Below are 13,058 nucleotides of genomic sequence, written 5' to 3'. Positions count from 1 at the left end.
GGTGGTTACTGCATGACACATACAAGGCGATCATTAGAGCATCAAAGCGCACTACTGAGCCCCCAGAAGTACTACCACAGACGACGCCAACCTTTGGTACCCAGTAGAAGTATATTAACACCATCACCCATACCTACACATACAGCTCCCTCCATTCCTTCAACCGGTTCTACATCCTCCTCCAGGTCACCTTCTCCGGTAAGGCTCTCCCCCATTTTGTTACAGCAAGCTAGTGAGCAACAGGCTCAGGAGCAAGAGGCCATGGAGGAGCTCACTAGTGTTCTGGCCAAGGTGAACATCAAGTTCCCTACCTTCAAGGGTCTCTCCACAGAGGATGCTGATGACCATGCTCGGAGGTTTGTTTCTCTTTGCAGAGGTCGTGGCCTCAATAGAGAAGACGCCTACCTTGTGCTCTTTCCGTCCACCTTGGATGGTCTTGCAGATAAATGGTACAGTCAGTTTGCTGAAAACCACTTTGCTACTTGGACTATGTTAAGACAACAGTTCTGTGAAGCTTTCCGACCAGGGGATTATCAAGAAAAGATTCTAGATGAGTTGGCCAACCTGTTGCTCCAGCCCAAGGAGACATTTGCCGAGCTCATGACCAGAACAAAGTCCCTGGTCGCCAAGCTGCCTCAGCAACCAAGAGAATTTATGGTGAAGAAGTGGGTAGAGAAGGCTCTACCTAAGACTTCTCAACAAAAGCTCAGAGAAAGTCTCCGTCCTGAAGCCAGTCTGGAGGACTTTGTTGCTGCTGCTACTAGAATAGAGGGAGCTAGGAAGCTGTTCACTGACTCTCCTCGGGTAGAGACTGCCCCTGTACTCGTGGACAGTTCATCAGACCCCTTGACTTCTTTACGCAGGGGACTGGAAGCCCTAAAGTTACAGCGGGCCCTTCAGGAAGAGAGATCCTTCTCTCTTAGAGAGGAGAAGCCCCCACATCAAGAGGCTTATGATCAACTTAAAAGAGAGCTAGAAGAGCTCAGGTCTCAACAGGAGACTAAGGCTATGGTATGGTGTAGCTCATGTCGATCTCCAGGGCATCCTTCTCAGGACTGCCCACTTCGAGCTTACTGCCATTTCTGCGAGAAGCCTGGTCATGATGACAAAGAGTGCTATTATCTAAAGGGAACGCGGCAACTACAACAGAGCCTCGCCCCCAACCTTCAACAAGGGTTGACACCTACATCCAACATGGTTTCACCCTATGGTCATCAACACCCTATGCCACCTCTGCTGACAACACCTCCTATGCAAGGTATGCACAACAACTTCGCATCTCCCAATTTTTATCATGCTAATGCTCCCTCAACCCCTCAGAGCTTCTACACGTCACCCTCAAACTCCATGCAACAACCACCTCGTCTGCCGTTCCATCCCTCCAATCGGCCCATTTTATGCTACAGATGTGGAGAGTATGGGCATTATCAGAGCAAATGCCCTCTGCCAGAAGGCTCTCCTCCGTGCCAACTTTGCCCTGAGGCTCAGGATCACTACACTAAGGATTGTCCAAAACAACGCGCCTCTACCTCTGCGAGCCCAAGTCAGAGCCAACCTGAATTCACCTTTCCCAAGATCAATTTGATAGCAGTTAGTACCAACCCCAAGCCACCACTTTCTGCCCATATGATTGCCTCTCAAGACAAGTTGCAGCTGGTAGAGGAGCCAGCTGGTGTCCTCACACGAGCTCAGAGGGCAGCCCTCGGCCTCAATCTTCCAGCAGGTACAACCCTTTCCTCCCCAATGCTTACACCTCCTCCAGCAGCTGACATGCCATCCCCTAGTGCTAAGAAAGGATCTTTTACTATGCTCTCCGATATTGATGGGGCTTTCTTAGAAGCAGTTGCTGACTTACAAAAGATCAAGGAAACTGAGAAGACACTGATCCCAAGAGAAAAACCTACAGCAGAGACTATATTGAAGAATACCTTTCAGCAAGTGTCATTGTATGACATGCTTCGACTTGATGCAAATTTTCGAAGTGACACCCTTGCCATCATTCAATCTTTGTACCCTGGTGCAGGGTCTAGTGGCGGGCACCTCCCAGTGCAGCCCTCCGAATCCTACATGATATCCTATCCCGAAGCTTCACTTGTTGATTACAGGAGTCCGCGTCTAACCGTTTCTATTATGAGTCGTGAATTCTCAGGGGTCATAGTAGATGGTGGGTCGGGTATCAACCTGATGCCTGAATTCACTATGCTGGCATTGGGTCTCCAGCCCACTAGGCCTGCCCCATTCACAGTGACTTTGGCCGACCAGAGGACTGTCTACCCCTTGGGCATTGTAGAAAAGGTGCCTCTGCAGGTTCAAGATTTCACATTCAGCTTGGATTTTGTGGTGGTTCGCCTTCCCCAGGTAGAAGGCGGCTTCCCATTGCTCATTGGGAGACCATGGCTACGACACACGAAAGCACTACATGATTGGGGAAACGATGCAATGTGGATACGAACCCCTGGCTCCCCAATGCAACCGATTCGCCTTGAAGGCGGAATGGATCCGGTGGTGCATCATAGTTCCCTGTCCATGGAGTCCAATCCCGAACTGGAACAACCTACTCCGCCGGATGGGTCAGATAAAGACCTGCTCGAGTGGTTGGAGGCTACCAAATCTATGCCTTGTTATGGAGTCTCTATTCACTCTTTGCCTGAAGGAACACCCTCTTCAAATGATTCCACAACAACTCAATCTAATGTGCCACCTGAGCCTATGAAGAAGCATAAAAGCAGTAAGAAATCTCTTCTACAGCAGTTCACTCCCCTTCAAACAACAACCCCTTTGGTGTCTGCTTCTCAGACCAGAACAAAGCTCTCCTCTGTGTCTAGCAAACTCCCTTCACCGAACCCGTCCTGCAAGATGAATTCCAAGATCATGATATCTCTCTTGCTCATGATAGCTACGTGCTCTTTATTTGCACCCTACCCTTCCCATCTCCCCCTCTCCCTCGAGCTAATCCCTCCCCCTCCCCTCGCCCTACCCTCCCCCTCTCCCCCTCGCCCTCGCCCTCACCTACCCCTAGCCCTCTCCCTACCTTCCTCGCCCTCTCCCTCCCACCCACCTACATACTCCCTCGCCCTCCCCCTCCCACCTAACTACGCCCTCGCCCTCCCACCCATCTACCTACTCCCTCGCCCACCCCCTCCCACCTACCTACCCCCTTGCCCTAGCCCCCTACCTACCCCTCTCCCTAGCCCTCCCCCTCCCACCTACCTACCCCCTCGCCCTAGCCCCCCTACCTACCCCTCGCCCTAGCCCTAGCCCTCCCCCTCCCACCTACCTACCCCCTCGCCCTCCCCCTCTCACCTACCTACCCCTCCCCCTAGCCCCCCTACCTACCCCCTCGCCCTCGCCCTCCCCCTCCCACCTACCTACCCCCTCGCCCTAGCCCTCCTACCTACCTCCTCCCCCTCGCCCTAGCCCTCCCCCTCCCACCTACCTACCCCCTCGCCCTTGCCTCCCCTTGTCCCCTTGTCCCCTCGCCCCTAGCCCCTAGCCCCTAGTCCCTAGACCCTTGCCCCTAGCCCCTAGTCCATCGCCCCCGCCCCCTTATCCCTCGCCCCTAGACCCTCACCCTCTCGCCCTCAACCCCTATTACCTCGCCCCTAGCCTCTAGCCCCTGGTCCCTCGCCCTCGCCCTAAATAAATAAATAAATATATATATATATATATATATATATATATATATATATATATATATATATATATATATATATATATATATATATATATATATATATATATATGTATATATATATATATAACGTTTTTTTTTTTTTTTTTTAAGTGTAGCCTGCTCTTGTGTCACTTTCACTTTCAGACGACAGTAGTTTACAGTTGATCTTTGATCTGATCGGTTCCACTTGGGCAGAGACACGTGGCAGGATGGTGGGTTCCTGCCTAGTTAGAGGCTTAAGGCGATTGCAAGCAGTGTAGTGTTTTTAATTGAGGTATGTATGGTCATGGTCCTAACACCTACTTCAAGAAAGATCTACGGATGCAGTACCTAGTGGTTTTCCTTCACAGCTTTTTCAGTATTCCTCTCACCGAGATGGTGAGCGGTCTTGTGGCGGGCAACCTGTAGCAGGGCTACAGTGTCACTTCACAGGACAGACAGTTGGACAGTTGGTTACACTTGGTCTGGTTCACACTGGACGGACCCTCTGGTCTGGGAGTGACACGTGGCAGGGTACCTACCGACGGTGGTCTAGTGGACCTCGTGGCCAGGTCACCACATGGCTGACATTTATGAGCCGTCGGTGGCTCTTTATGGTGATACATATGAGTAGTCGTTCTGGGCCAGTGGCATGATCTTTGTACGTAGTAGTCGTCTAGAGTGGGTCTTACACAGAGCACTACACCATCCCGACACATCTGAGCCTCGACACCCCATTGTACCTGAGAGTCCTAGGCTGAAGCTGAGTGTGTTGCCAAGCCAGAGTCTGTATCAGTCTTTGAGATAGTCGAGTCATATGTTCTGGTCTGCTGTTGTGTCTTTGAGAGCTCTGTTGATGTCTATTGTTTCCTTTCTGTTCATCTGTTTGAGGGAGATTCAGTCTGTTAGAGTGAGATTGTCACGCACATTGCACTGAGGACCACCCACTGTAGAGATCACGACGACACGTTATCCACGCTACAAAGATCCTTCCATTAGTTAATAAAACTTCCCATAGGGCACAACCACCTCTACTAGAGAGGGCTACATCAACAACAAGGGGAGACTCTCCTAGTGAGAAAACAAAATATGTACAATGGGGGCTATATCACGAGATGGGAGGAGGAAACAGCAACACAGGTGGATAGTAGTGCCATCTGGGTGCACCGTGGACCATGGTGAAGAAAGGCCCTTGGCACCACAATCGCAGGAAAACCTCTCTACGCTCCCGCATGTGGTCGGAGCTGCCCTAGAGTCTCTTGAACCGGCCCCTGAGAGTGTGAATCAGCTCCAACCAAAAATCACGAATAATCTCTGCTGGTGGGATAGGGCGAGCCTCGAAGATGCAAAAGCAGCGGGCCTGCCAAATGAACCAGAGTGTAGGCCACAGACGAGCTCCCAACACACCTCTCTCTCACTGTACCAGGGGGGTAAGCTCTGTGGCAAGCTGAAGTGTAGGTCGAACCCCCTGGAGCATTTGTATCATTTTAGGCAAGGGTATGATGTTGCTAGCCTCCTCATTTTGGAATCAATTGAATGAATGGTTCAGGAAATAACTTTTGAAGGCCTCCTCAGATATTAAAAAGAATACACTATCAGTAACCAGCTACAGCTCTGGTGGGCAAAGGCTCATTAGGATGTTACTACGATATTCTTCACGTTGGGTTTTGAGCAGCAAGTGGCCTTACAGAGTGAATGTCTCCATACACAAGATGGGACGCTTCAAAAGGAGCTAGAACAGGATATACATGACAAACGGGAATTAACCAGCTGTGGCCTTCCATGATGGAGGCTTCCAACCTCATCCATGTGTGTCACATGCCATCGGCTATACATTTATGTATGGGCTGTTATCTCCTTCCCATGTAAGCCATTACCTTTTCCCCAACCTAGCAAATCCACAACAAATTCTATGGAATTCTTTTAGTGAAAAATGTAAAACTTATGGCATTGCCAACATCGTTCACAGGTATGTCTTTCCTGGATGACACTGCCCCTTCAGATAGATTCTTTGTAAACCTCTGCATTAGTTCAAAACTCACATTGCTACCCAGTTGTGTATCCTCTCAGCTGAAATGCATAATTCTCTTTCTGATGTTTACATTCAAGAAATATTTACCAAGCTAGCCAAATGGCCCCAACGACGCCGTACAAGTTCCAAGACTGTATGGGCTTTCGGCGCCCTTCTTTTTATCTCCATAGCAACTATACCAAACAAAAGTATCTGAACAGATGAACTGGTTGCATACCTGCATTGAAATAATCACCTCAACAAGAAGGTCTTTACAGTTAGTTAAGTAGAACATGGTTTGAGCTTACCAGAAGGAACCACTTATTCCATATGTGAATGTCTCGTTTGCAGACTGCAATAAAGTTGAGACCCTGTTTGTGCAAAAAGCTTTCCATCTTAGAATTGTGTGAAGTGCTCTTCTTTTTTGTCATAGTGGTTAATTGATTGAATCAACAGAAGATTGTACAAGGAAAAGGCCACGTGGCCTGTCCCAAAAACATACACAAGAAAGCCAACGACTATACAAGTGATAAGTCATGGTAAAGCATCCTCAATCTCTAAAATGCAAAGTATAATGCCTTTGACAAAAGTGATGCTTTGGGTGCCTGCATCCAAAAATCCTAGAACATGGCTGCCATAGTCAATTCAGAGCCTAGCTCGCCCAACCAATATGGGTCCACTGTTTTAACTGTCTGGATAAGCAACTTCAGCTTGTCAAAGTTCACACCACAGAAAATCCTGCTGATCTACTTACAAAAGGACTTCCCTCAGAGAGCTTTGCGCATTTTCGCAAGCAGTTAGGTGTAGGGTAGTACATCACTTCTCTACATCTCTTGTATATTAGCTTGTATAGTAGCTTCTCTCACACTTAAAGTACCACATTGGACTTTAAGTGGGAGGTTGTTGGGGTATAAAGCCCAATGTGGTCGCCAAGGTAAGTGGGCGGGCCGCCAGGTATGTACACATATTCTTTTGTTAAAACCTAATAAGAACTCACTATGCTCTACACATTACAGTAGAGCGAGTTCACCATATTGTCGTGCTCTTCTTCTTGCACTCTCTCTCGCGTCACACTTCCGCTCGTACTCCTTCACTCTTGATTGCACAAGTGGTTCAGTATAAATTATTAGTACCGCATGAGACTGTCAAGGCAGAAATGTGGGCTGCTCCAGTGGTCATTGAGATGCTATGACTTTTCTCCACAAATTATAGGAGCTATCACAGCAAAGATCTTCACATTTAGCACAAATCTCCTCCAAGCAACTTGTTGATGAGGAAGACACCAATGCTGGTATGCCGGCATGTGCACATGGTCAGCTTTAGATGGATAGCCCACCATTTCATTACAGCCTTGACTACCATTTCCCTGAAAACATACGTGAACTGATTATTTGCATGGATATTGTAAGACTAGATTAAAACGCTGGATTAGGCCCTCACAGCTGCTGAGCACGAAAGTGCACATTACCAGACATTTTCTACTCCTCTTCAGAGACGGGGATGTTGTACACTTTGTATGTGGACATGCACCTCTAATACAGTATAAAGAGTACTATCGGGTAGATGCGAACCTCACCATATAATTTGAGATTGGAGACAACCTTCTTGCAAAAGATAAGGAATGGGGCGACACCCTTTTACATTTCTTAGGATGTTGAGTGAAAGGGGCTTCCAACAGGTTGTCAGTTACTTCAGCGTAAAAGGTTTCGTATGTAAGTTCTTCAATAACTATACAAAGGTAGGGTTTTGGTAATTCCAAAAAAACTATTTGAACTTTCCAATAACAGTTGTAATACATTTATAGTATTGAGACAGCTTTGTTACCATGTCCAGTGGCTTACAACATCCACCGCCACAAGACCTGTTTTGATTGATCTTCCAGCTGTGTTAAACTCTTCAGAAGTATTCTTTGCACCACCATATCTCTTATCAAATATACTTATCAATACGGTGAGGATTGCAAAGAATGCACCATACCCAAGCACAATTGCATAGCCAACGCCCTGCAAAAATCAAGGCAAGGTTTTGCTTTAGCGTCTGGCAAACATAAATATGGAGCAAATATCTATCACAATGAAGAAATCTATTCTAGCAAAAGACAAGTCTATTATACTTTTTGTGTACAAGAAAATTACTCTGTTAAATATGTCTCGAGAGCCAAGCCAGCTGTACAAGAAAATACGATAAAACACAAGGGCATGCGAAGGTAGTAAAGTGGGAAAAGACATCAAGTAAGAAGGGAGGGGATTTGGATGTGAGAGGTGTTGACGCTACAAGGCGGGGAATGGGATGACAGATGCTTGAGCTACTGAGGCCAAGAAGGGAGGGAATAAACACCGAGGCAAGGCAGGAGAGGAGTGAAGAATCTGTCTCTCTGTTTATGCAAGCAATCAAGCTCATTGGAAGGTTCTTTAAAGCAGTGTTAACTTTTAACACCAGTCAGTTACTGTATCATTTCTTTTCTTGAGAAGAAAGAGTAATGTTGCATATGAAAAGATGGTAAGCATCCCAAACGAACAAAAATCATGATTCCAACCAGCTCTATCCCACAAGCTTATATTTCTTGACAAATAGGGGCATTCTGGTCCATAATTACAACCAACTTCACCTCAGGAAACCTATCGATTCCATATTCTCTCTCGCCAAATGTCTCAGTCTCACTGCCAAAACTCCCTCTCCATTACATAGTCCAAACACACTCTTGACTGCAGCCCTCTCCATCACAAGTCTTTCTTTCTCCACCTCAAGCACCTTTTCTCTCTTCCCTTGACCTCAATCAAGACTTTTTTCTATAATGGCGTAATCGTATTTCATTAGGAAAAAGACATGTACATGGTCAAACAACCAATCAAACTATGTACAAAGTTTAGAAGATCAATTTTGGACATAAACATGAAGAGCCCATCGCGAAGATGGCAAAGCATTCATGCTAGAGAATCAGGCAATGCATGCCACCACCAAGATGCCATCCCTCAAAACTCATGCATTTGCCACATAAATGACCCAGCATTGATGACTGAAGGTACATTCCAAAGAAACATGCCTCTGAACCGGAATACGTATTTGTGAACACCATTTGCATAATCGAAAATAAAGCATCTCTGGTGGTCCAATTATGCAAGACACCTCAATAATGAAGCATATCCAAAAGCAGATGAAAATGCTCAAGATGATATACCTGAGAACGCTTTAAAAGGCCCTAATCACAAGGGGAACAAGATCCACCAGCAACATGAAACCAAAGGGAGGAAACAAAGGCCTGTATCTTCTTGGCAAGAGGACACGTAATGAAGCAATGTCTATTTCTTCTCTATAAGTGGTGCAAAAGAAACACGTGCCAGAGAAAAGACAATGACAGTGCAGACTCGATGCCAGCCCAAGCCATCCCACTGTAGCCCGCCAAGATGATTTTCTCAAACTTAGCCACAGTTGCAGCAGTGCAGTCCACAGAAGCTTTGACTTCAACCTATTTTGTAGCATAATCAGTAGCCACCAAGATATACTTTTGCTTTACAAGGTTGGGCAGTGGGAGTGATAGACCCAAAAAATCAATTACCCATCTTTCAAAAGGAAGCCAGGCCTTTAAAATTTGAAGAGGTCTGTTGGCCTGCCTAATGGGCTTGGGGGCCTAATGGGCTTGGGAGCAAACTGTTGGCATGTGTCGCATGACTTTGCATATTGAATGAAATCTCTTAATAAATATGGCCACCATAAGCACTATGCAGTATGCATTGTGCAGTAATGTGCCTAGGGTAGTGATGGGTTGCAGCACCACCATGAGCATCTTCGCGTAGACTCTGAACCTCATGACGGCTGACATAGCACCTGAGCACACCATCAAGTCGAGCTCTGTATAGATGGCCTCCTATCTCTAAGGAGGTAAAGCAAGAAGGGAAGGAATCTGTTAAGAAAAGGTGGATTACATCAGCATACTGTCACAAACAGGAGCGCATGGCAATGTAAAATATACTCGGATAAATAGAATTTATCACTTAATACTGAAGCCAAAGGATATAGAGAGAAATAGAGAGAGTGGGAGAGATAGAGAGTGAAAAGATCGACACAGCACTGGGACCAGAAGATGGGCTGGTCCCCCCCGTAATAGTATCTTTATTATTGAGGAGAAGTCTATACAAGCACCTGAACCGAACGTCTTACCATGTTCGTTCTAGAATAAGACTTGATGGTTCTCGGTAGCCTCAGCTTCCATCCTCACGGAAAAGCCCTATTCCTAGGAACTTCCATTCCTTATTCTGAATCCTTGAGAATCTAAGTTCTCGCCTCTGGATCTCACCTTCCGACTCTACTCCTAGAGTCCTCTTTCTGTAGAACAACTCTGCTTTCTTGGACACGAAGTCCTTCCTTGGGAATCTCAAGTTCTTGATCCCAACTCGAGAGTCTATCGCTCTCAAATTCGTGAATCTACTTCCCAATCTCGGGTACAAAACCCTTGGGCTGATCTTGCTCTAGTTCCTCGGAGCGCTTTTCTCCTTCAGAGGCTCTTGCCTTCCTCTGTTCCTACTCCCTCACGAAGAGGAAGTACACCTGCAAACAAATACTCAAAGATCATAACAGGAAAACGCTAACTTCAAGGTCTCGATGCTCGGATGCGACTAGGTTCTCGAAAAAACAACTTTCTTGGAAGAGATCTCTGCACAAAGAATCCTCTCTTCCAATCCTACTCACAAAAGAGGTGTGCTCTCGGGTTCCTTCTCGTAAATCAACCCAGTCTACGACGTTTTTATGGGCTGAAAACAGAGAAAAACAGCAGCTTGTCGCAATGGAAACTTGCTCCGTAGGCACTTCTTCGCGATAAAACTCGCGCACTGGGTCTTGGCAATATCGGGTACACTCAGGGCAGCCATGGGCATCACCGGCGGTATCGTCTTTGGGGCTGAAAATCTGCAGCGGCCTCATCTTCCTTCTAGCGCTGGCTTTTTCTGTAGTCGCAGAGAGAGAAAGAGAATCTGCTTTTAGTGCTCCTCGCAACCGGCAGCAATAGGGGCAGCCTTGCCGGCATGAATAGGGGAGGGAGAAAGGAAGAAAGCGATTGCTGTTGCTGAGAGAAAAGCATCGTGGGCTGCCAACACTGGTTTTTTTTTTTTTACTTATTTTATTGAGTGGGCGGCCGGCCCTTTTTTTTTTTAAGTCTGAACCTGCCCAAAAGCTCAATAAAACCTTATAGGCTGAAAACAATGCATACACAGCACTTCCCAGGCGTCTTTGGCTGCAACCACATGCACGGATGCAATGCAGACATAGACTTCCTCGCGAGAAAGCATCTGCTTTCCCAAAAAGCAACCCGCTTTCTCAGAAAGCATCCGTTTTTCCTCAAAATTTCCTCCGAACCCATCTTCATTCAAGTGTTTGCTCATCCTTGTGCACAATTCTAACACAGTTCGGAATTTCCTCCCGACTATGGGATATTCCCTTTCCGATGCCCCCGTCACCCACCTTGTGACGCATTAGGAATACCCTCACCTAGTCCTTTCCTATTGAACTTACGGGGTACAATCTCTTTCGCGATGCTCTATGTCACCCATCCTATGACGTATCAGAGATGTCCGTTCCCAGATGGTCGAATACTTCTTCCCAATGCTCCTTGTCACCCATCCAATGTGACACATCAGAAGTACACGTTCCTGGTGGCCTTACAGATATTCCCGTTCACAATGCTCCCGTCATTACCCTGAATGATGCACTACAAATATCTGTACTCGGATGTCTCCAGTGGAAAAACCCTCTCAGTTAAAATTCCAATAATTCGTTTAGAATTATTTTCTGTCAGATAAAGCCTTTAGCAACATCCCTCTCACTTATAAACAGTTGTCCTCAACTGTAGAGGTGCAACTGAACTGCCCGAGGAGAAAAAGAAAAACTTCAAAATCCTGCTCAATGGTGAGTTGAGTTGGTCTTGTCTCGAAAGAGAACTTCAAGATTAAATTGAACTCAAAAATTTAATACTTACCTTAGCGGTTCATGTCCTTGCTCTAGTACCTCAAGGATATTCTTCACCAATCATCAAACTAACGAGCCACGTAAGAACTCGTCATTCACGTCTTTCTAACAGATCAGAAGTTTCCTTGTCCGAGAATCTATTAACTCAATTCCACCTTCTCAATCTCGAGAAGAATAATCCTCCTAGAAATCAATCTAGGTATTTGTCCTTGCGCGTAATTCTACGCTATTAGTCCTGAGTACTTAAAACTCTTGTATCCTCCCACATAGGGTATGTCCAAATCATAGAGCATTAATCTCACGTGAGGATGTCTTCCTTTGGCAAATAGAGTCTGCCACCACTAGAGAAAGTTGTTGGTCTTGGCCTTCGCTCAATGTAGGCCAACTATTCCGATCCAAAGATTCCTTGTGCACTACGGTACTTCTTTCCACATTTTCCTACCGCGGGTGTTGCCACCAACAATGTTTTCTCGGTGCCCATTAGCGTGTCTTCCTTGCAGAGGGCAAAAAAACGATTCACCTTGCAAGCATCAACGACGGCTTGCAAAATCTTAAGCAAATAAGATTTTCTAGCCATAGCATTTTCAGAATATATGTTCAAACCTGGTTCACAATAGAGCGAACCCACTTTGGATCTCAGGGATGTTCTCCCATATGTGGTTTAGGTTTTTCCTTCTATTTTGGAACAGTTGGCTGATCATTACATGCACAAACAAAATAGTTCATGTTCATACTAGCAGTATGCGAATGGTGCTTGTCCTGCTTATGAAGAAGCGTATGCTATAACCATAACTTGCTACTATAGTGGGCAATCCACGTAGCGTACTTGATGATCATCGACCATCAAAATACCATTCTCAATAGAGAAACACAAAGCGAGCAAACGCATCTCACATAAAGATTCTTGTGTCGGAATATCACAGCATGCAAAAAGCGCTCAAGAGAGGTATCTCAAATGCCAATCCACTTCCAACAAGGTCTGCATCTTCATGCGCTATCCATGTATCCGAAAGTGTACATAATACTCATGCTGTGTTACAACTTTTCTGAACTCGGAAGATTTCCTTCCTTTCGTAAGATTCTCAGAGCGAACACGCTCAACCAGATGATTCCTCGACTTGTCGACTGGTTCCAGAGCAAACCCGCTCATTTACTTGTGAGAAAAGCATACCTTCCCTTACCGGGCAGGGGTGGTTCCTTCATAACGTCCTACCCGAAGTAGCAGGTAATCTGTTAAAAAAAACTATCGGATATCAGATCAATCAATGACCTTCCGGATGGTTGAGCAAACCACTTCATCGCATAAAGCAATGTTTTAACTCAGTTCTACTCTCATAAACACTCGAGAGCAATCATCCTCGTTAGACATATACATACCTTGTGCGAAAAAGAAAACGCACTTTATGATTCCTCAAAGATGTAACTTTGATCAGAGAC

The 13,058-nt window shown here is 46.1% G+C and overlaps 2 protein-coding genes across 9 annotated transcripts in view; one reads left to right on the top strand and one right to left on the bottom strand.

Annotated features, from left to right (window-relative positions):
• Nucleotides 1-13,058, bottom strand: part of LOC147460285 (urea-proton symporter DUR3-like) — an 89,460-nt gene that overhangs the window by 38,005 nt on the left and 38,397 nt on the right. For 7 of the 8 annotated variants that reach the window (XR_015187956.1, XR_015187957.1, XM_086511369.1 and 4 more), the window contains 3 exons: nucleotides 7,488-7,666; nucleotides 5,972-6,034; nucleotides 5,772-5,901 (listed from right to left, as the gene is read on the bottom strand). Coding sequence is in view for 6 of the 8 variants with exons in the window: in XM_086511369.1 (XP_086367495.1) it covers nucleotides 5,772-5,901; nucleotides 5,972-6,034; nucleotides 7,488-7,666 (372 nt within the window). In the remaining 2 variants the exon portion in view is untranslated. Of the gene's footprint in view, nucleotides 1-5,771; nucleotides 5,902-5,971; nucleotides 6,035-6,796; nucleotides 7,449-7,487; nucleotides 7,667-13,058 lie in introns of those variants that run through there. The other variant, XM_086511370.1, reaches the window with a different exon arrangement.
• On the top strand, nucleotides 1,348-5,438 carry LOC147460286 (uncharacterized). The gene is made up of 2 exons (XM_086510031.1): nucleotides 1,348-2,817; nucleotides 5,328-5,438. The coding sequence occupies exons 1-2, from the start codon at nucleotides 1,348-1,350 to the stop codon at nucleotides 5,436-5,438; spliced, it is 1,581 nt and encodes a 526-aa protein (XP_086366157.1).

Source organism: Adiantum capillus-veneris, chromosome 4 (genome assembly GCF_014529385.1).
Source record: "Adiantum capillus-veneris isolate H3 chromosome 4, ASM1452938v2, whole genome shotgun sequence".
NCBI classification, from domain to species: domain Eukaryota; kingdom Viridiplantae; phylum Streptophyta; class Polypodiopsida; order Polypodiales; family Pteridaceae; genus Adiantum; species Adiantum capillus-veneris.
This window is presented reverse-complemented; position numbering and strand designations above follow the sequence as displayed.